The sequence below is a fragment of the Hesperophylax consimilis genome, chromosome 26 (genome assembly GCF_061612785.1).
Source record: "Hesperophylax consimilis isolate HC1 chromosome 26, BYU_Hcon_1.0, whole genome shotgun sequence".
Taxonomy (NCBI): domain Eukaryota; kingdom Metazoa; phylum Arthropoda; class Insecta; order Trichoptera; family Limnephilidae; genus Hesperophylax; species Hesperophylax consimilis.
Genome location: NC_142861.1, coordinates 10,316,522 through 10,339,955, shown reverse-complemented (window position 1 = coordinate 10,339,955; position 23,434 = coordinate 10,316,522). Strand labels below are relative to the sequence as shown.

The 23,434-nt window shown below is 34.0% G+C and overlaps 1 protein-coding gene across 2 annotated transcripts in view; it reads left to right on the top strand.

Moving 5' to 3' along the window:
• LOC149411091 (uncharacterized) overlaps window positions 1-23,434 on the top strand; it is a 235,157-nt gene that overhangs the window by 199,511 nt on the left and 12,212 nt on the right. For both annotated transcript variants that reach the window (XM_089647424.1, XM_089647423.1), the window contains 2 exons: window positions 13,618-13,807; window positions 18,071-22,866. In XM_089647424.1, the coding sequence (XP_089503550.1) occupies window positions 13,618-13,807; window positions 18,071-22,866 (4,986 nt within the window). The remainder of the gene's footprint in view (window positions 1-13,617; window positions 13,808-18,070; window positions 22,867-23,434) is intronic.

Here is a 23,434-nt window from a genome sequence, read left to right as displayed (position 1 = left end):
TTAAAAAACATGGTGTTATTTTTCTTCTTTCTAACACCGTCTAGTTCATATTTCTATAACGGCAAGGAAGACACAACGAATTCTATCAGACCATAAAGCAAAAAAATTGACTAAGGGTAATAGTTTGTTCTTATAAAAAAACAAATTAGCTTGAGGTGTTAACCTTCCTTTTTACCTTCTTTTATAAGGTTAAAAAAAAATTTCGTTTTCTGTTACAACAATCTCACCTAACCTAACCAAAACAAAATATTGTTTAAACCTTCGCTTACAAAGCAAAGATGACTCACACTAAAGAAAGTTATCAATGTGAAAATTTTGAAAATTTTGAAAAATGGATCCATTTTCTAACAGATAATACTTTCATATTTTCTGTTTGTTCTGATGCGTAATATATTGTTATAGCTAGCAGTTTTGAGAACGGCAGACCTCGTGTCCAAAAAAGAAAGTTCAAAATTAAAAAAAATCAAAACCAAAATTTCCTCTCAAATCATAAGATTTGTGAGTAGGTACTTATACCTACCTACTTAATTAATAAACAACGATAACTTCGCATTTGAAAAAAAAACAATCTTGTCTGAACCATTCACCCAACGTGCGCCGACGCAAAATTTTCTCCGAGCCAGCTGATTCTATTTTCGTAATAACTTACTTATTTTTTGCACAATGATGTTTTTGTAAATTGAAATGTCTTACTAGATAACGTGTTTACATATTTTTATAATCAAAACAGTACATTACCCACCATAAGAATATATTTTTTCTATCGTACCTATCAGCTACTCCAGCATACAAAATGTTAAAATGGCCACCATCTTGAAACCGGAACAGGAACGTAACAAAAAAATACAGACAGATGAAATGCCAAATGGTCGATTGAAAACAGGTCTACACAAAAATGTAAATACTTTTCGTATTATTATTTTGTGAGCCTACACTTTATTTAATATATCAAGGTATATTATGCTAATCGCCTCACCATTTTATGCAAATTCCCATTTTAAATTCCAATACCAAGAACACAAACGTAAAACAAGGAATTTGTATTGAACTTTATGCGAAACGAATTTCAATTTCAACTAACGAAACTGAAAGTGGTTGAAATTTTGAAACATCTAAAAAAAATTATACGTACTTACGACAGTATGACGTATATATGTTTTTAATTAAACCAAACGTGAATTGATTAAAAACTATTGACTGTACAAACATAATTTAAATAATTTATTCATTTTTTTGCTTGGTTCAAACCGTCTACCGAATTAAAATTAAAAACAAAATTTTAATAAAGTTTTTTGTTTAGTACCTAGATAATCTCAGTATCGTACTGTTAAAATACCACCAATTTAAGGTTTGCTTGAAATGGATTGAGCCAAGTCTTGCGACCAGATCAAACTAGCCAAGTACTCCACATTCTTCTTCGACCCTATCTCTTTCCAGTCCCCACTCCCAAGCCTTACAGCCTTACAACATACCCCAACAAGTACCACCTTCACCAGACAGCTGGTTGGGATTATTGTGCGCTATCGATATAAAAACATAAAAAATAATCATCGATTGGTGTCATAACGTGTTATTTTCATGTTGACCCAATCCTCTCATCCTAATGAACACCTGATCAAACGTTTTGAATAAACGAATACAATAAAATAACCATTTAATATATCATTCGTGCTAAAGTGAGGATATGTGTGTGGTATCATAATCTCTGCTCTGAAAAACACAGATATAAATAATTATTGGTGTGGTAATTACCAAAGTAGTTTTGCGTGCCACAGATTGACCTTCGACTAAATTACCGGGTATATTTGTATGTATATAGGATCGTTAGTCATCGGAATGCGTTTAAAAAATCATGAAACGCTTTGTCTGAACTAATTTATTCTTGTAATGTAGCGTTGTTGTTATTACCAAATCGAATAATGATACTTGGTACTTGTGAAAATAAACATTTTGTTTGGTGTACCACAAGGTACACAGTAAGTACCATCACTATTTCTTGTCAAAAATAGTGCTGAAGATGTGGTTTCATGTTCTTCCTCTTGTCATTTTTATTTTTTTATTTATTTATTTAACGCCCAGAGGGCTTTTACATGGTTGGTAGTATAATTTTAATTTGACAAATACTTTCAAACATAAAAAATAAGAATAAAATTACATTTGATAAAAGCTATGCAACAAGTCATACAAACACAAGAAACAAAAACAGAAAATTACAGCTATTTGTTGGTTTACATGATGTGTTTAGGAGTATTGTTGAAATAAATGTTTTAAATGATCCACAAAACTTGCTAAGTTGGTATTGAATATGTCAACAATGTCAACATCACCCAAGTAATGATTTCCCATGGTGTGAAGTCGTTGTATCGGAGAGTGGGCAATGTAGTTACGCTTATGTGTGCTGCTGTAGAATATTGTATTTTGTCGTGTTGTTACTGTGGGTGTATGTATGTTTATAAGTTTATTTATTTTAACTAACTAACTAACTAACTAACCATCACGCCGTTTCCCCGCAGGGGTAGGCAGAGAGGACGGACCGCCAAACAACTCGGTCTTGGCACACACTCCTTGCCTCATTCACATTCATACATCGTCTCATACATACTCTTCTATTATTCTGACTCTTGACATGGCCATTATTTATTTTATATATATTTTATTGGGATTGAGGACCCATCATGAGAAGGTACCTCCATGTGTTCCTGTTCTGCGCTCTTTAGTGACCTCTAGCCTCTCCTCGCACATCCTCTGGACTTCTCTTTTCCTTTTGATTCCAATTTCGCTTGGGGCCGCCAAATGAATGACTCCCCATTTTTAATGGAAGTGGCTCGTGGTTTGTAGTATACGTAATATATCAAATAATGTATTGTCAATAGTGTAATGTCAAATCAAACCAATTAAATGTTATTACGCCGAGCAGAGAATGTAATGTAGCAACGATTGCAAAATATTTGCAAACTCATTTGACATTTTTTTTATCTGAAAATCATTCGTTAATCACAAGAATATATATAATTTATTTATGATTATTTAATATGACATTCTGGCCATTCTCATTATGTACATGATATTAAAAATCGATCACAATTTATTTTGGAATAAAACGATATTCAAATATAGTCACACGTTTTATTTATTGTAATAAAGGTTGCGAGTGACCTGAAAATATAAGTCCAACACCCCTGCCATAGGTCACCCAAAGTGGTTCGCTACGTTTGGTGACTTAGCAGGGGTGCCCGGGATCATGAGGTAAAGTTTATCTAGACCTTATCGGCGGATACGTTTGCCCACCTACCGCGTGGCGGGTCGGATCGGGAGAGACTGGTTTAGGGAGACCTTTTGACCTCTTCAGCCGGAATCTCTAAAGACTCATCGTCCGTCACTCGTGGACACACTGACCCTCAGATTCTTACTCACTCCTCGTACCTTTTTCCTTCCCAGAACTTACTCTCCTTCCTTTCCCTAAAATACCCTCCACACAGCATCTTTAAAGATGGTTAGTAGAAGTAAAGATTATAGTCATAAACCCTGACGGATTTTTTTTTCCTCAGGGCCTCCAGTGTGGACCTAATGTAAAAAAAAAAGATTAAATCCGCAACGCCAGGGTGTGAGCCCGACGCTTTTGTACTCGTAATACATTTATTTTGACATATTTTAGACTTGAAATAGGATTAGCAACAATAGGAAGTCAAAATGTCACGTCTCAGCAATTTTATCCGTGGTGACAGATTTAGTATTGAAATTCTAATGCGTCTATAGATTTCTACTTTCAAGGCTCTATCTCTCTTTTTTCATGATAATAATATTGCAATTTAGTTTTTTCTTGCTGAGTTTCTGAAGAATATGGCGCCACACTTAATGTATTTTATAAATTGTTTTTATGCAAGCAGAGTAAAATACCAAGACTCGAAATAATAAACAGAATTATGAAAGCTACCTGTAAACGAGATGGGAATTATTTGGAAAAACAAATTGTGTGCTAAAAGAGATTTTGTCAACTTCTTCACCGTCAGTTTTCTTGTGTCCAGCTTTGACCAGATTACTCCCCCGACTTCCTCTTCTGATTTCTTACTTATTCGTTCCCTCACTGCTGAGGATTGTGACCTTCATCGGTGACCTTCTTTTGCTTCGACATTGACCATGAGTTTCTCCAGGTTTGAGTTCTCAGTTTGGCAAACAACCTGTCCAATGTATCTTATAATACTACTTAGGAAGACAGTTGTTAGCCTTTTGTGGATGCTTAACTCTTCCAGACCGGATATATTAGTGCGCTTGACTGTTCGAAGAATCCTGTGCATTTTTTCTTCAGAGCTCCATGCCGGGAGCGTCTGTCCGCTTCCGACATAATGCAATAATTATATGTATTCGATATGCACAAAATATTTTTATTCACGCAATGATAATAATTCTTTAGAAATCAATTGGACCGAATCAAAGCGAAGGTCGGAGAGCGGAAGCCACATTCAAATCTGAACGTTATGATGAATTCTGAAAAAAATGCATTCACATGATTGCGAAATAATGTTCCTACCACAATTCCACCACAAATTATACTGAATATCACGAAATCAAATATTTTTTAATCATAATACATTTCCGTGGTTTTTTTTGTGAATTCCCTGGCGACAGTTGTTTTTTTTTGTAAAGCCGGCAAAATCAAACCGAAAATATTTAAATTTAATCCATTTGAACCTACCTACCATTTATATGTGGAACAATTTGAATTATTGATAAGAGAATTGAAGAAAGATATGGCGTGGAAGCGTGCCTACTGTCACCGGATTACGATCAAACTCTACGGAATTTCGGAGCACATAAAGGGAAAAATTACAAAGAAAAATGAGTAAAAATGAATAATGTAAAATATTATCTGAAAAATTCACCTGAATCCTAACTTAGGACGGGTTGTTTCGGAGAATTTAAACAATTCATCAAATTTAATTTCCGGTTCTTTGAAATTTGATTTCGTTCATTTTCCGGTTCTGTGAAAGTCCTATTCAAGTTCTGTTATTATATCATTATAGGCTAGTTGCTTGACAGAACTGAAATAATAACAGAACTTGAAAATTAACTTTGAAATTTGAAGAATTGTTCAAATTCTCCGAAACAACCCGTCCTAAGTTTTCCTCACGAAGAACATTAGCAGCAGACAAATAAACCTCTACGTATTTTTTTTTACGTACAAAGGGAAAAATAAAAAGAAAATTACGAAGTTCAAAATTAAATTTTAAAGAAAATTGCGCAATGTCCAATGTCCATAAGTAAAGTGGCACAAATTATTAGATTTTTAGAAAAGTTTTCAAGGGGAAAAAAAGAATAAAAGTATCTTTTATTCCTCGACCCGTTCAATTCAGGTAACATAGTGTCACTAAGGCGTGCATTCATTTATGCAGGTATAGCATAAAAGCATAAAAGCTTATACTAATAATATAAAGGATGTATTATATCCTTTCGGGGCTGGCAAAGCCACTGCACGCTGTGTAAGGTCAACCAACATGTGAGTTGTCCAATTCGCAGAATGACGCATCAAGAATGTTGTTAGGTATTTATACTTGCTTGGAGACATTTTAGATATCACGTAGGCAAATCCCATCGACATCAATAATTTGACTAACTTTCATCGAATGATTTTGCTGGTGTAACGGTGCGTAGGTGATCGATTCTGCTAGTTTCTCTGTCTGAGTCATTGTAATACCTGTTAAATAGATTACAGGATGGCACACTTAGTTTTTGCTTTCGGCTATGTCGCTAGTTATAAAAATACACAGTTCGTTCATTAGTTCATCGCTTGACGTATTGCAAAGTTAATAATTCCTTATTTCCGAATAAGTCCACCAATAAGGGAATCAAGGCCGACTACAGTTACAGATGGCGCGCATCGGATTTTGTCGGATTCACGCGATCAAGTCAGTGCCATCGATCAATGACAATTTGAAAATGGAGGAGATTGTTGTTGCTATCCGTTGATTTTGCTGATTTGTGTGTTACTATTCCGCAAGTATCTTATTAAGTAAACAGCGTCATTAGATTATTTTAAAGAGCAATGTTTACATAGCGACAGCACTGACTTCGTATTTGGCTAACTAGGGGTCCAGCATAGTGAAATTGAAAACTTTACAGTGTCGGGTCGATAAGCGTAACTACCGATGATTTTTATACTGATTTCCAGAGCACGGTCGCGCTGTCGATAACTAGACAGATATCGATAATGTAATAAATAAGAAATCGATGTACACTGGCAGCACTGGAAGTATTGTCTAAAAATTGACATTCCGAAACGTCAAACGGTTCCATGATAACTAAACACAGTGACAATTCAACACACTTTTAAAAAGTGATATAAAGTCATTAGAAACTATGAAAAAAAAATAAACCTAACCTAACCTAACCTACTTAACCCAGTTAATAAAGTTTTTGTTTCATCACTTTCCATGACTTTATATAACTTTTTTAAAGATGTGATGAGTTATCATTGTGATGATTTATCCAGTCACCCTTTATTCACAACATGTTATGTGACAAATTTCGTTTCTCCAAGCTCGAACCAATAATAGCGTTTTTTGCACGAACAGATTCAACTCACCGCGTATAGACTTCTTTCAACTCTAAGAGCTTCGTAAGTTTAACTCCGTAATAAGCCAGTAAATATGCATCGAAGGACATTTTTCAAAAAGATGTGTATATTGACAGTTAGCCAAAGCTTATTTTATACTATGGAGGTCGCGTTAAAATTTGTCTATCGTCGGTCGGAACATTTCTTATCAATTGTTTACCGCGATCGCAAATATTGCTAACTGAGTGAAGATTATGATTTTAGTCAATATTGCATTGACATAAAGCTTTGTCGATCGACTGTGCTAGACATCCAAGGTATCTAGCACGGTCGATTGATAAATGTTTTGTCGGTAACTTGTTATGGTTTTTTTTTTTTTTTTTTTTTTTATTCTTTATTTTGGCTTTCACCCATTAAGAGTGATCTTGGCCAACCTATCAACACTAGTCTATCTTACTAATATTTATCTTGTATTTATGTAGGTTCAATTCAGTTGGTTGATAATTTGCTAAAAATCTGGATATCCTTTTACTAAAAAAATATCACCAAAGCCCGGATTTCGTTGTGTAAATCTGCCTTGAAAAGCGCACATAGTTAAAAGTAGATTATTTTTTGTCTACGACTAGGCGATAATCACCATTACAAATTAAAAATTCAACTAAATCCGAGCGCTTAAGCAAATTGTCGCCCATTGTTTTAAGCGTTCAAGTTTTTGCATTAAAATGTGATTTAGCATTAAACGAACCTAAAATAATTTTAATGTCATTATGAATAAACAGAATATTTATTATGAAGCACACATCAAAATACTAGGGCGAGCAACAATGTCAAACAATTTGAATAGCAAGTAAAAACTCCTTCTAGAATTTTTAGCTTAGCGAAACAACTTTTAACTTCTCTCATCATTTCCCTCGTGAGCTCTTGAGCTTTGAAATATCGACTAGATTAATCGTAGCTTTATTTTCGCGAGTCGTAATGCAAGTGTTTTTAGGCATCTAACATGCGTCAGATACATTCCTGGTAAAACGTGGTTATTTATTTGAAAACATGTTCTGTAACAGTCAGCACGCTTCTATGCCATATCTCCGTTTGTTTCTACTGTCTATAGTTCGAAAATAAACTGTTTTTAAATAACAAAACAGTTTCCGATTCTTGATTTGATCAAATACAGTTAGGTGCGTTACTACTACAATAATTAGTATGTAATTGATGACAGGGATGGAAAGTTAACATTCATAATACTATTTCACGGTCATACTGAACAACACTCCAAACATAATACATAATAGCAGACATTATGAATGTTACACAACATTGTGTTCAAAAGCAAAATAATTGGAGTGTGACATGATCATAAAATGATTACCATCGTATTGTTTGTCTTCAACTAAGAGATGTTTTAAAAATTTTGGTAAGTAGCTCGTTCATAGATGGTATCGTAACCAAAGTCAACTCGAAAATAGTGCTCATACAGATGAATTGCTTCTTTACATCGTGTTTAAACTTCTTATTCGACTTCAGAAAAGAAAATAAATTAAATAAAAATGAACTTAACTCTTGACAGGCCAAGATGCCAAACAAAACGTCTGTAACAAAATGTGTCTTCCGACGACCCCATGCATTTTTCCGTCTTATAGGTTTTTAAACTATAGAAATCCCAATTATTCAGTCAAAAATTAAAGGTAACTAATGCGCAGAAATACGTAAAATACTAATATGACATGTAAAGTATTTAAGCTGATATAAGGAGGATAGTAATTTTGGGTACTACCTACTCCCCCACTTGGCTGCGGGATAGTTGCGAACTGCTGTGAATATTTATTTATATATACGCCTAAATAGGCTTTTACATAAAAGTGATACATGATGCAGTGTACACAGGAGAATATCTGTATTATACAAGAGATACTGACAGTAAATAGATGTAATCCATTGTAAAGTTGGTACAAAATACACAATTTTAAAATTGTTATTACAAGTATAATGAGAAAATATCAAGAAATAATGAAAAAAAAACTAAATATGAAGCAATATAAGTAAAACTTAAGAGTACCATAAAGTAAAAAAAAGAATTACAACGACACTACATATAAGACAAATCATTAAATCTAATTTACCAACGCTACTCTATTTTGTAGGATTCGACAAAGTGTTAGTGTAGATTATGCTTAATTCTATAAATGGAGTCAATAAATAAATCAATAGCACCCCTATACTTGTTGCCAAGATCATGCATCCTATTGGTCAGTGAGTGTGTCTGATAGTTGATCGTGTATGTATTGCAGAAGAATGTTATATTTTGTCTTGTATTCCTAGTCGGCACATGGAATTTAATAGTGGCAACGATGGCAGGACTATCAATTAAATTGTTAATGACTCTGTGTAACACAACCAGGTCTGAAATAATTCTCCTGTCAGACAGTGTTATTAGATGCAATTGCAAAAAATCTGGCGAATGAAACATCCCCTCCAGGGACTGGAGTCAACCGCACTAACATTCGAGCCAAATCACGATCGGGTAGGACCGACATTTATTTCGTAATGTCATTGAATTTCAGACGTGATTTTTCACGAATCTACGTTAGTAAATAGACATTTTTCAACTAAGTAAAAGCAAAATGATGATAAATTAAAATATATTCTAAATTTGAACTGAATAACTTGAGTTATTCATAATTAATTATTGTAATTACCTTGTACCGACATTACACATTTCATTAAAATAGCTCCAAGTTGTTTCTCATGTAAGAAATGATGCGATTCACACGTAATTACTTACATTCTCTTGTTATAATGTGATTCTCACTGCTTTTAACTTCTAATCTTATATAATACTTGCAAAGGGCCGCATTGGTAATTTCACGCCGGATACTGATTCAATATATCTATTTAAATACAAATGTTCGTTTGTTCAAAATCGTGAATCTCCTAGAGTTCTTCACCGATTGCTTTGAATTTTTGACACGTTGCATTCGAATACACGTGTGTGCTATTTACCTATATTATATAGATGTCACATTCAACAAGTAAAATCATGGTATTTTGAGAAACAGTGCCATTTGTTGGATGTAAATGCAAAACAATGCAAAACACGTTGTTTTTCTATCTGCACAGAGAGACTGAGTCAAGGCAACACGTGGCGGGATAGAGCAGGTAAATATATAAAAACAAAAAGGAAGATAGGTCATTAACCATTATTAGAACGAATAATTGAAAACAGTAATATCATCGACAACAATCCGATCGAAACAGTTATATTTTTATTTATTCACACCTTTAAAGCTTTTTATTATAACAGATGAGTTGTTCTAGAGTACAAAAATAAGTGTATTATAGTAGATAATACAATAAACTGAGAAATCAGGTACAATACAAGTTGTCATAGAGAAATCTGTTGTAAAAACGAGTTCTATAATTGTTTACAATAACAATAGTACAAAATAAGTACTTCAGGTACTATAAAAGCAGTTACAGATAAATGTGTAGGTACTTAGTTTATATTTATAAAAAATAAACAGGAACTTTTTTTTGTAAAGCATGTTTGCATTTAGCAATGGGTGTTTTACAGAAAATAACAAAATTAATACGAGTCAAATTAGTTTTCGGTAGTAATATAGCATTTATTTATAAGTAGGATATTATAATAACAATAGTACAAAATAAGTACTTCAGGTACTATGAAAGTAGTTATAGAGAAATATGTAGTAACTTTTTTGATATTTATAGAAAATAAACAAGAACAGTTTTTTGTAAAGCATGTTTGTATTTAGCAAATTGGTGTTTTACAGAAAATAAAAAAATTAATACGAGTAAAATTAGTTTTCGATAGTAATAAAGTATTTATTTATAAGTATGATATTATAATAACAATAGTCCAAAATAAGTACTTCAGGAACTATGAAAGTAGTTACAGAGAAATGTGTAGGTACTTAGTTTATATTTATAAAAAATAAACAGGAACTTTTTTTTGTAAAGCATGTTTGCATTTAGCAATGGGTGTTTTACAGAAAATAACAAAATTAATACGAGTCAAATTAGTTTTCGGTAGTAATATAGCATTTATTTATAAGTAGGATATTATAATAACAATAGTACAAAATAAGTACTTCAGGTACTATGAAAGTAGTTATAGAGAAATATGTAGTAACTTTTTTGATATTTATAGAAAATAAACAAGAACAGTTTTTTGTAAAGCATGTTTGTATTTAGCAAATTGGTGTTTTACAGAAAATAAAAAAATTAATACGAGTAAAATTAGTTTTCGATAGTAATAAAGTATTTATTTATAAGTATGATATTATAATAACAATAGTCCAAAATAAGTACTTCAGGAACTATGAAAGTAGTTACAGAGAAATGTGTAGTAACTTAGTTGATATTTATGACAACAAAACATGAACCGTTTGTTGTAAAGTATGTTTGCATTTAGCAATGGGTGTTTTACAGAAAATAACAAAATTAATACGAGTCAAATTAGTTTTCGATAGTAATAAAGCATTTATTTTTAATTAAGAAAGTATTCAGATATTTTTAATCAACATTTAAATTGTTTTACAACAATATTAAATAGTTGGTTTATTGTTGGAACAACCTTTTATTATCGTTATGATTACACAAATGTTTCAAAACATGTTTTGAATTCTTTATGCAAATTAACACCTCGAGTTGTCGTGACCAAGCTGAAGCTACTTAGCAGTGGCAGTCCGTCACTTGATGTCGTATTTTTCAATCTCACCAATCTAGACTTACTCTTACTGAAAATCACGCACCGCCACTGCTGCTTTTGAATATTTTAAACTGTTGATTTGAAAAAAGACATATCAAATCTTTAATTAAAAAATCCTCTACACAGTTGATTGCTGTATTTATTTATTTTGGTAAATATACAGAAAGTGGGACACGCTTAAGGCCCCGTAGTAAGCGTTCAAAGAGGTTTTGAAAGGGAGATGTAAATACGAATGTTAGAGAAAAAAACGATAATAACTAAGCGAAAATAATTAATAAACCACGATTCGTTTGAAATACAGCAAAAATCTCTTGACAAATACTGTGAGTTTTTCATGTCTATAACACATTAAATAACAGAACAAAACGTGTTTTCAATAATTTTTGGACCTTACTTTGAGATTTTTCTATCTCTATTTCTATCTTTGAGAGAATAGGCCAAACCATGATGCGTATAGCGTAATCTGTCAGCTCCATTATACGTACATTTTATTTAAAAAAATACTTCGTAGAAGATGATAATGATATGTAAGTATTTCAGTTTCCGAAAATGGAAAACAATGCATTTTAATACATGGCTATTTCGTTAAAATTTAAACTGAATTTTACTTGGCAGCTTTTGTTATTGATGTCAAAGTTGTAAGGTTAGTTTTAATTCTTCTCTTATTTAAACCACAATATCAATAGGTTCTTATGTTGTCAGTTTGAGTTTAATTAAAACATAAATTAATAAACAAACCATAAAAAAAATAATTTATAATTAATATGTCAAAACATGGACGTGAAAAAATTATCAGATTTTTACGAAATAGCTACCAAAATGCATTATTTTTCATTTTTGGAAACTGAAATATTTACTTCTCATTATTATCTAACTAATACACGGTGTTTTTTTTCTATTAAAAGTGCGTTTTAACCGTGTGCCTATTTTTTGTATTTTTAACATTATTTTAATTGCCGTACAAGAGTTCCAACTGCTCTCGAATCCCAATTGTCCAGAGCCAGTGAAGAAGCAGGAAATTCCTCATTGGGGTATGTTGAGAAGCTAATGGAAATGTAATGAGCAGGGGAAGGGGATGGTTGGAAAGTACCTGACTATTCAAATCTGATCACCAAACACGGCTAAAGCCATTTCAAGCAACGTTTCGATTGTGATAGTAACTATATATAATATCCACTTCGAGTATCTCAATTAACCGCTAAAATCTTTCCATCTGATTTAAAAAAAATAATCGTTGGTCCATAGACAAAATTGGCGTCAATTACTGCCAAATAGTTACAATAATTTTCATGATCACGATCATTGGACAATTGGCGGAAAAGCATGTCGAAAAATAATGGGAAAATTAACGTATCTACAAAATAATAATCGCGTGTTGTTTGTTGCCATTCTTTGTGAGTTGAATTGTTATAAAAAATGTTATTCTTACGCGTTTGTTGTTGACATTTTTGACATGAATAAATCCATCAAGGTCGAATTGAAGCGTAATTTTGTTAAATGATTGACAGGCTTTTGGCAAATAGACGGGTACTTAGTACCTACCCAAGGAAGTACCTACACAAAAAAACAATAAATATTAAATGTTATTATTAATGCTTCATACACAGAAAAGAAAATTCTTTACTTGGCTCGCATCGCTAATTTTGTTTTTAATTTGCGGCGATGTGGACAAAACGATAACCGGATAAAACAGAACAGACAGGTTAGTGGTCGAATCGACAAATGCGTCGGCATCCCACTCAGGCGTCGTGAGTTCAATTCCTCGGCAGGCTAATTCCTTCATCATTGCACAAACAACATATTCCGCATATGATGAATGTAGTAGGAGGTTTTGAAATACTGTCAAGTTATTCGTGACCTGGGTATATCTGTCTTTGTTTAAAAAAAAAATAGATAGGTTAAGTAATTAGATAAGGTTAGTATAGATTAGGCTGTGTTAAGTTTGTTTGTTCCTTTTTTAATCTTTTCTTCAATTCTGCCACAGTTCTGTTGTATCATGAACTGGGCAAAACAAAATTCGTGCATCGAACCTAACTATAAATTGCAGTCTAATAACACTTTCTGCTTCTTGAGTCATTTTCCTTGGCTCTTCCACTCTTGGCAGTCCTGCGCTGCGTATGTCCTGACCTACGAAGTCACAAACTTAAGAGATGTGCAATGTTAAGAATTTAAAACTTGATTGAATTATAATTTACGATTATTCAATAACAATTAAATCAGAAATAAAAGTGTTCCGAGAATGGAGCCCTGCGGTACACCGCAAATTATTTTTCACATACGTTCAGGACGAATGCGATTTTTCATCATAAAAATAACACCGTATTTTTGCATTATTTTACAGTTCCCAAGGCAGTGGAAGGAGAGTTTCACGTTGACAATGGCGTCTGGAATGACAATCTCCTGAACAAGAGTTCCTCGGAGTACAAAAAGCTGGCCGAGTCCCTGGAGAGCCTGCTCAGGGAGGGTTTGTTCGACTTCCAGACCCTCAACTATGGAGCTAACGACATTTCTGTGAAGATTATTGACTTTCAGTAAGTATCTACACACTCACCTACTTTACACTTTAACTAAACTAAACGGCGCAGACGTTTAGGCTCTTAACATGGTGTCATACTTGAGTAACTCTACAAAACTGATACTGCAGGAATTTTTAAGATTTAACACTTTTACAAGATTTTAAGTAATGCAAAATCATGTGTCTTTCGTTTGAAAATTTGATCGCTTACAAATATTTAAGATGCTTTAATTAAATACTGCGAGCAGAACACATCTTGGCCATTGAAATAATAAAGCATTTTAAGACTTTTATGAACCCAGAAAAAATGAAGTATAAGGCCTGTAAAAACTGCTTTAAATTTAAAATCTCCTACTTTACAAATACCTTTTTGGTAATGGTTTTACTGTATAAAATATAACCGGCGTTGCTGGGAGTTATTCTTAGGAGATAGACATATATCATCAAGAAACTTTCTATTGGCCTTTTTAAGATATACAATTCCGTAGTACATTATTTTGATGCATCTCGTAAGGTTTATCCAGTGTTAGCAATGTAAGCGACCGAAAATATTTTATTTGTGACTTGATTACATAACTTCGACTTTTCTCTACTTTCTATAAATATAATATGCAAGTATTATATACATAAAAAATTCGGGAGAAATTTTCTAAATGATAGTGAAAACCCTATCAAAATCCGTTGCGTAGTTTAGAAGAACTAAGCGCACAAACAGACAGACGCGGATGGCGACTTAATTTTATACTATTTAGAGATGTGGCAAATTAAATTATTTTTTAAATGATGGAATAACATTTAAATATTTGTGCCTGAACTTTGCAAAATATAAATAAAACACACTTTTCGGCAATGTTTTTTCTTGTATAAACCAAAACTGGCAGCTGATGTAAAGCGGGAATTTAAACCTTATCGCCATCTACATAAGGAGTGTTATTGTTATTCCAAATGTTACACAACATGGTCATCTCCTTAGCGGCATTTCTCGTGAATCGTATCGTGTTAAAAATAATCCATTCTCAAACCAATTTCTAAAACAACAGTGACGTTGTATTTCGACATCTGGCTATTCATGTCTAGTCGTTAAATCTCTTTTGTTCATGACAAGATTCTTACGTACCTATTAAGATTAGCAATTCCTGGTTCCCAGGTGATCACAGCTACATCGCTTGTTATTTTTACTTCAAAAGCTTTTTTAAAACTCATTTATGATTATATAACATAGCCTCGACCTTTCGTTTTCATAAGGTCGGTATTACGAAAAATATTTTTTGATCAAAACAACTACAAACGTTTAAAGATCATTTGAAATACTTACGTGATACCATCTGTAAATCTTAACTATAAAGCAGAAATCTGTCTATATCAAGCTATAAAGCAGCAAAAACTCTCGAAGGACGCGTTTTTTCACAAAAAACAATTCGTCAAATTTCAAAGTTAAAAATTAAGTTCGGGGAAAGTTTTATTCAAGTTCTGTTATTATTTCACCATGGTCCCTGTTGTTTCACAGTACTCGTATAGTAGCAGAACTTGAATAGGACTTCCACAGAACTTGAATATTAGCTTTGAAATTTGATGAATTGTTGAAATTTTGTGAAACAACCAGTCCTAACAGTACCTAAACTATTGCGTGTAGATATTTGTGTTTAGTGTGTTATATTCTATGTGTAAATTTTCTACTAAATAGCTAAGGAGCTTTCAAATATCCATTTAACTGTTGAAATGTAAAACTAGAAAAGATACAAGTTTTTATAACTGTAATTACAACAAAAAATAAACCTCGTTGGAACGAAGCCAGCTAGTCTTAGATTTGAATAAAATAATGTCTGTTTTCTGAAATTGGAAAAATATTCGTCTGAAATTAAACCGATTTCAGCTCGCAAAGCTTTTTCAATAATGAGCTTCGAAGCTTTTCAATCAATTTTACTGCCGTGAAATAAGAAAAGATGCCACATTGATTTTACTCGGGCGAAGTTGGGTAGTAAAACCTGTAATACCTGCATAAATTGCTGTAGACAATTTATTTATTTATTTATTCAATTCTTCCTGTCGCATTACTTCTGAATAGATTGATCTGTATAATTAGATACACTATTTGCATAATGCATAACGAGATTGCATTTAACTGAGAGACTATAACCGGTTTGAAAAAAAATAATACTCTGATTTGCACAATAATTTAATGTTATTATACCGTAGTGATGGACAATATATATACTTACTTCGAAAATATCGATTATTTTAATAAAAAAGGGGAAATTCAATGAAAAGTATGTAGGTACCTAGTGAATAAAAAAAAATATTTTCATATAGCATAGAACAATTAAAGATCAAACTTCTGTATCTATTCTGGACATTTCTATTATTTTCTATTGGCGAAAAAAATATGATCGTTTAACCCTTGGGACGCCGACTTTATCTTTCTTATTTAGTTTCACAGGATAGCTACTTATATGAACATATATAGATAAATGTTTTTTTCTAATTTTGTAAAAAAAATATATAATGTAATGAATTTATTTATTTATAGAAAAGCCCCATATGACGTGTTTTTATTATAAATAACGTTTATTTAGCTGGATGAATAATACTGTATTTATAAATGCTATAATACTGTATTTTTTTAAGTTGTTTCCTTTATGCGTTCATACATTTCTATTGAAAACATATTTTTTATAGTAATTTGCATTTATATTTTTACTGAGTAATTTATTTTTTTATTTGTATTCTACTCAAGCGAAGCAATAGGAAAACCTTCAATTTATCTAAAGCATATTTTTTGGTATTTATAATGTACACCAATTCGTTCAATCAAAATAGTGATTTGGCATTAAGCTTCGCCTTAAGTAAAATATTTAAAAATGTGCTTGAACTTCGCAAAATAAATAAAAACACACTTTCTGGTGTATTTAATTAAAACTGCATTAATCAAAACTGGCGACTGGCGTTCAACGGGAATTAAAACCTTAAAGTCATCTACATAAGGACTGTTATTGTTAGCGACCTGATTCCAAACGTTATACGACGTGTTTTACACATCGTCGTTTACAAAACAAAGGTTATAGGAATTCATTGTTTGCTATTTAATTATTTTTTTCATAACTGAATAGAGACGTTATAGTTATACACGTTCTTGTTTAATCATGATTACTGTTATCATTTCGCAATGCAGTCTTTTTAATAATAAGTCGTGTCTCCTTCACTTTTGTTACATTTTGGTAGCGGATGTGTCGCCATCGTTTAATAAGACGAGTTTTTTCCGGAGGCAAGAACTGAAAAATACTGTAGCACTCTGAGCGAATAACTTCACCGTAATTAATTACAAGTACGAATGCCTCCATTACCTGCAAATTGCCACGGAAGTATTTAGAATTATTTGTTGAAGAATGTTTAACACTATTTTGCCATGTTTAACTTGTATCCTAAAACATTTAAATGTCATTAATTATTTTAGTCTAAGTGAAAAAATTTAAATTAGCATTGTGCCACACCGTTCCTTTCCTGCAGCATAGCTTAGGACCAGGACAGTAAAGTTTATTTATTTTATTTTGTTTGTTTATTACGTTCCGGTTCCGTTTCAGATGGTGGCCCTGTTGGATACTACCTTTGGTTCCATGATAACTCAACACAGTGACAATTCAACACACTTTTAAAAAGTGATATAAAGCCATTGGAAACGATGAAAAACACCTAGCCTAACCTACTTAACCCAGTTTATAAAGTTTTTGTTTCATCACTTTCCATGACTATATAACTTTTTAAAGATGTGATGAATTATCATTGTGATGATTTATCCGTTTACCACTACCTTTATATCCCACCAGAGCGCGCATGATAGTGGTTCCTACTACGAGCTGTCAAATCGTAATAATCAATATTATGGTACCTACAGGCTTGACGAAATTTCTTTGGCCAAATTGTATAATTACGAAAAATAAAATATTTTTTAAAGAAGTAGATACTTAAATACCTTACTTATGTATGTACAAATTTTATAATTTCAGAGATTTTTTTGTTTTGATTTATTAAATAAGAGAAAATAAGAAACATAATTTCTTTGGACTCCTGGTCTACTGTTTAAAGAATGACTAGTACTAGTGCCAAATAGATTTTATCTTGTATCTTCTGTTTTTTCGATTTTATACAAGACTGACCTAAAGTTGTAACCAAATCGACAGCCACATCTTTAATCACACTAATAATCTCATGAATAGATAGTTAAATAAATGTTGTAGGGTATCTATACCTTGTATATTTATATATTTCTTTTTCTTTCTTTCAGACCTGGATCCATCGTGGTGAAGTACCGAATCGGCTGGACTGAAAAGCACGGAATTGAAAATCCTCCGGATCCCATTACAGAATCTAACCTGAAGACTAAACTGATGCGTTATCTCCAAATTCACCTTGGTTACATCGCTGACCACAGGATTTCCATGAACTCCGTGACTAGCGCAAGAGTGGTGGACAAGTGTCAAATCGACAACAATGGCTGCAAATACATCTGCGAGTTCGACAAAAATATTATGGACTTTGTCTGCAAGTGCCCAGATTATCTGAAGCTACACTCTGGTGGAAAGATTTGCATCACAGAAAGCGAATCAGAATATGAACATGATGCGCCAGTTCCTGAACCTGGTAAGACAAATGAAGCAGAACCTACGTCTGAACCCACTGCAGAACCTACATCCGAACCTTCAGCCGAACCAGCTATTGAAGATGGCGCTTCTCTGAGAGCTTCCACAAAAATACAAGAACCGGTATCTGAGCCTACATCAGAGCCAGCTGCAGAACCAACTTCTGAACCTGCAGCAGAACCAACTTTTGAACCGGCTACGGAACCTACATCTGAACCCGCATCGGAACCATCAGCGAAACCTACCACCGAGCCGACATCAGAACCTGCAGCAGAACCAACATCGGAACCCGCTTCAGAACCAACATCTGAACCAGAAGTTTTAAAAGAAAAGAAAGATACACTCAGCTTATCCGTCGCTCCTATCGCTGAACCAGCACCGGAACCAACTACTACTGAGCCAACTTCTGAACCTGCATCAGAACCAACAGCAGAACCTAAGTCCGAACCATCAGCAGAGCCTAAGTCTGAACCAGCAGCCGAACCCACAGCGGTTCCGACTGCTGAACCCAAATCTGAACCGGCTGCAGAACCAACAACTGAACCTAAATCTGAACCATCAGCAGAACCTACGTCTGAACCAGCAGCAGAACCTACAACAGTACCAACAGCTGAACCCAAATCTGAACCTGCTGCAGAGCCAACAGTTGAACCTAAATCTGAACCTGCTGCAGAACCAACATCTGAACCCAAATCCGAACCTGCTGCAGAACCAACAGCTGAACCTAAATCCGAACCTGCTGCAGAACCAACATCTGAACCTAAATCCGAATCTTCTGCAGAACCAATAGCTGAACCAGGGGTTGAAATAGCAGCTGAGCCTACTTTTGAACCTGCAGCAGAACCAACAACACCACCATCAGCAGAGCCATCTGCTGAACCAATTCTGATTGTTAAACCAACAACTGAATCAACTTCTGATAGGTCTCCAAAGTCTTCAGTTCTCCCTGAAGAAGAAACTGATGGCCAAACAGCAACCACAATGCGCACCTCAAAGGATTCAGTCAATGGAATGAATAGAATGGACGAGAAATCGACTGATATGCCTATTGATCTCACAGTTCGACCACTTCTTTCTATCGATCTTGTAACTGTTGAACCATCGGCAGAACCAACAGCTGAACCAACAGCTGAACCAGCAGCTGAACCCACAGCTAAACCGATCTCTGAACCATCAGCAGAATCCAAGTCTGAACCTGCTCCGGAACTAACAACCGAGTCGAAATCTGAATCCACTTCCGAACCAACAGAGAAGCCAAAGTCTGAACCTGCAGCAGAACCAGCAGGAGAACCAGCAGCAGAACCAGCAGCAGAACCAGCAGCAAAACCAACATCAGCACCAGAACCCATAACAGAACCTTCTGCTGAGCCATCATCCGATTCAAAGAAACCTATAATTTTGCTTGAAAAATCTGGTTCAAGCACAGAAAAAGTTGATTTCACTTCGATGAAGGCTGAAATGGAAATGACTACAAAACTGGAAGAAATGAAAATGACACCGAACTCTTTAGTAACAACACAATCGACAATGAGAGAAATGCACCTGGCTTTACCTGAGGATAGTTTTAATGATACCATGTCTAGAGACTTAGAGGAAAATCTCCATGCCCAAGGAAGGTTCTTCAATGAAGAAGACTCTCACATCATGCATGATTTTGAACAACCAGACGAGATTTTACCAGAAGCTGTATTCCCAACATCCACAGATGAATATGAAAATGAAACTCACAACAATGTTTTATCTGAGCCTGCCAGAAAGATGGACGAGAACAAAGATGATGGCTTAATAGTGAAGCATGCATCCAATGGAACATCTGAAATAAATGTTATCCTGTCTAAGCCAGCACCAGTTTGGGAGCCAACAGAAGTTGACAATGAAAATAAATTCAATACTGATAATAGAGTTGTCTTTTCCAGTATTCCAACAAATTATTCTACAACAGAGTCTATAAAATATGTGACATCAGAACAAAATTCTACATCTCCAACGATCTTAGCTATTCCTGAAAATAATATATTCACAGTGTATAATGATACCCAGATTGAAGAGGATAAGAAAAAAGCAAGTGAAGTTATGGCACAATCTGTAAAAAATATTAGTGAATCCATTGGAAATAATATGCAAAAAGTTTCTGTAGACAACAACGATATCAACAGCAATGAGTCTTCTGATTTAGCTAGAGAATTGCCCGCTTCTAACGATGAAGATGACTGGCTTGATCAACCGACAACTGTTTCAGCTGACGCCGAAATCACAACTCTCTACAAAGAAAACATGAATAGAGTAAGCCTTGGTAAAGATTTAGAAACAACCACAAATGTGATGAACACAAAGCCGTATGAAGTCAGCGAGACAGTAAATGAAAGTCCCATTTATACAACTCAGAATACTTTATTCTTATCTGGTGTGGTGAAAATGAATCCAGAAGTTAAGCCACGACCAGATGGAAATATTTACATTGTTACAACACAGGAACCATCCATCAACAACGCAGTAATGAACTCCACAGAAACTAAAATGATGAACAGTTCAGACATTATGATGAAGGACGGAATTGTTTCGACTGTTCTTCCAATTCATGAAGTATCAGGATTCAATCAATCAGAAGTCAAGATAACTGTTACTTCAAATAATTCGGAACCAAAATCCAGTGAGAGCCTTTATTCTGTCACAGACATGAGTCCATTTTTACCTGACATTGAAAATAATGTCACCCTTGTGAATATTTTGCATCATGGTCATGATATTGAAACGAACGACACCGATGAACATTCCAATGATGAACTGGACACTGTTGTAAACGCAGTAGAGTCAGATATCAAAACACCATCAACTGAAATGCCAATTTTAGATTCTCTGAAGAAGAAATCTCCCAGACTAGATAATGATGAACGAAATCAGACAAACCCCAACGAAGAAGCAACTGGAAACAGTGAAGCCGTTCCTTCAACAATTAAGCCTGCCGTTGATGAGTCAGAAGTTTTAGGAGTTGTTCCTTTAAACCCTGAATCTAAGAAAGTATTTGATACCAGAGATAAGCTTGTGTCATCAGATGTAATTTTGCAGAATGTCACTTATGCTAATGTGCAAACAAATAATGGAATGGGTAAAGAAGAAACAAAGGAAGCTAGTATACCACCAGCAATTGTAGAAGTAGAAACTGATGACTTGATTGCGTCATCGACTGAAATAGTTTTGACAAATGAGAAAAATGCCACACAAACTATGGAAAATGCTACAACAACTACTATTCAACCAGAGATAAGAGTTATTGAAGAAACGTCTAAAGAATTAGCAAAAGAATCATTATCCTCTATTACCAACTCAACAGATACAGAAAATGTTGAAAAAACTACAAAGATTTCTATGAATTCTGAGATATCTCCTGAAGTAATGACAACCAAACTGATTGATATTGTCATGATGACGACTACGCCCATCGTTCCAGTGGTAACTGAGGAATCGGAAGTCTTAAGTGTTGTACCAATTTTGAATGAAATCAAAAGTGCTGAAGTTACCACAGTCAAGACTATTCAAGATGATGAAGACGTAACGGTGATTGGTTTAAATATTATAACTACACCCCCTACAGCCACATTTCAAATTAAGCAAAATGTTTCAACTGATGAAACCAAGATAGACTTGGAAGAAACCAAAACCACAGAAAAGGTACAAGTGTTTACTACAATGCCTACATTCTCAGAGGATGTAAAGAACCTTGATAGCAATGATCTTGACTTCAAGGATGTAACATCCAGAGCAGATGAGGAACTAAATAACATCAGTGACAACCGAGCAGATTCAAAAGATGAATTTACCAGTGGCGAAACACTTGGTGTGATTCCATTGACCAAACCGTCAAAAAAGTCTGACAAAAAACGCGAAAAAGACGAAAAAAACTATTCCAAGAAATTAAACAAGTTCGAAATGACTTCAAAAATAGATGGCAGCGATATAGGTGACAAATTCAAAGATAAAAAGAGCGAATTCGAAGCCAACCAAGACACCACTACCGCGGTTCATTTTTTAGTGAATAGCCCCCTGCAGAATCAAAATGATTCCAAAGAGGGGGCAAACCTTCTAACAACACCAACATCTGTAAATGGTCAAACAACAAAAGACAATCACAGTGAAACAACAAAAGACAATTACAGTGAAACACAAATAGACAATCATGGTAGTGAAACTCATTATTCTAAGTGTGCATCGGGACAGTTTCAGTGTACAAACGGAACATCTATAAGAGACGGTGGTGTGTGCGTAGCTCTGTCTGACAGATGCGACTCTAACAGGGATTGTACCGATGGTTCTGATGAAGAAGGGTGTGAGGAAGATGGATGTCCAGGCAGCTTCCAGTGCAAGAGTGGGCAATGCCTGAAGAGGCATCTAGTCTGCAATGGAATCCTGGACTGCAATGATGGGACGGATGAGATTAACTGCAGTAAGTTAAATGAATACTATTATTAAACTAATATAAAAATGTAATATTCTAATAACTTTGTTCACGAGTTTTTTCCTGTGGTATTTTCTTAGAACTTCACAATTAAATACTATCTCATATGACTACATTTTGATTAGATGAAATAACGTTTTTCACACCTTTCACATTTCAATCCATATTGATTGTTGCTTGGATAGGGTTTGGACAGGGTTCGGACAGTTTATGAACTCTTTAAATTTTGTACAATTTTATTTGACATCATAAATATGTTTCTCGCAGTAGCAGTTTCCCATTGCTCAAAACAATTTTCACTAAGAATTGTAATGCTTCAATCGTTTCATAAAACATTGAATGACTAACATTTCTGTATTGTGAAAAAAATGGCAGGCAAGTCCAAGATTTTAAATGTCAAATTGCATAAATAACTTCGCAACTTCAGTTTTAAAGAAATGGCGTAGGTTTAGTAAATGATGATCTTACATCAGGATATTAACCAATCAGTTCTTCCACATTGTTTTGTAGAAATTTCCTTTTAATTGTATTGCTTAAAGTTGTCATTTTTCTGTGA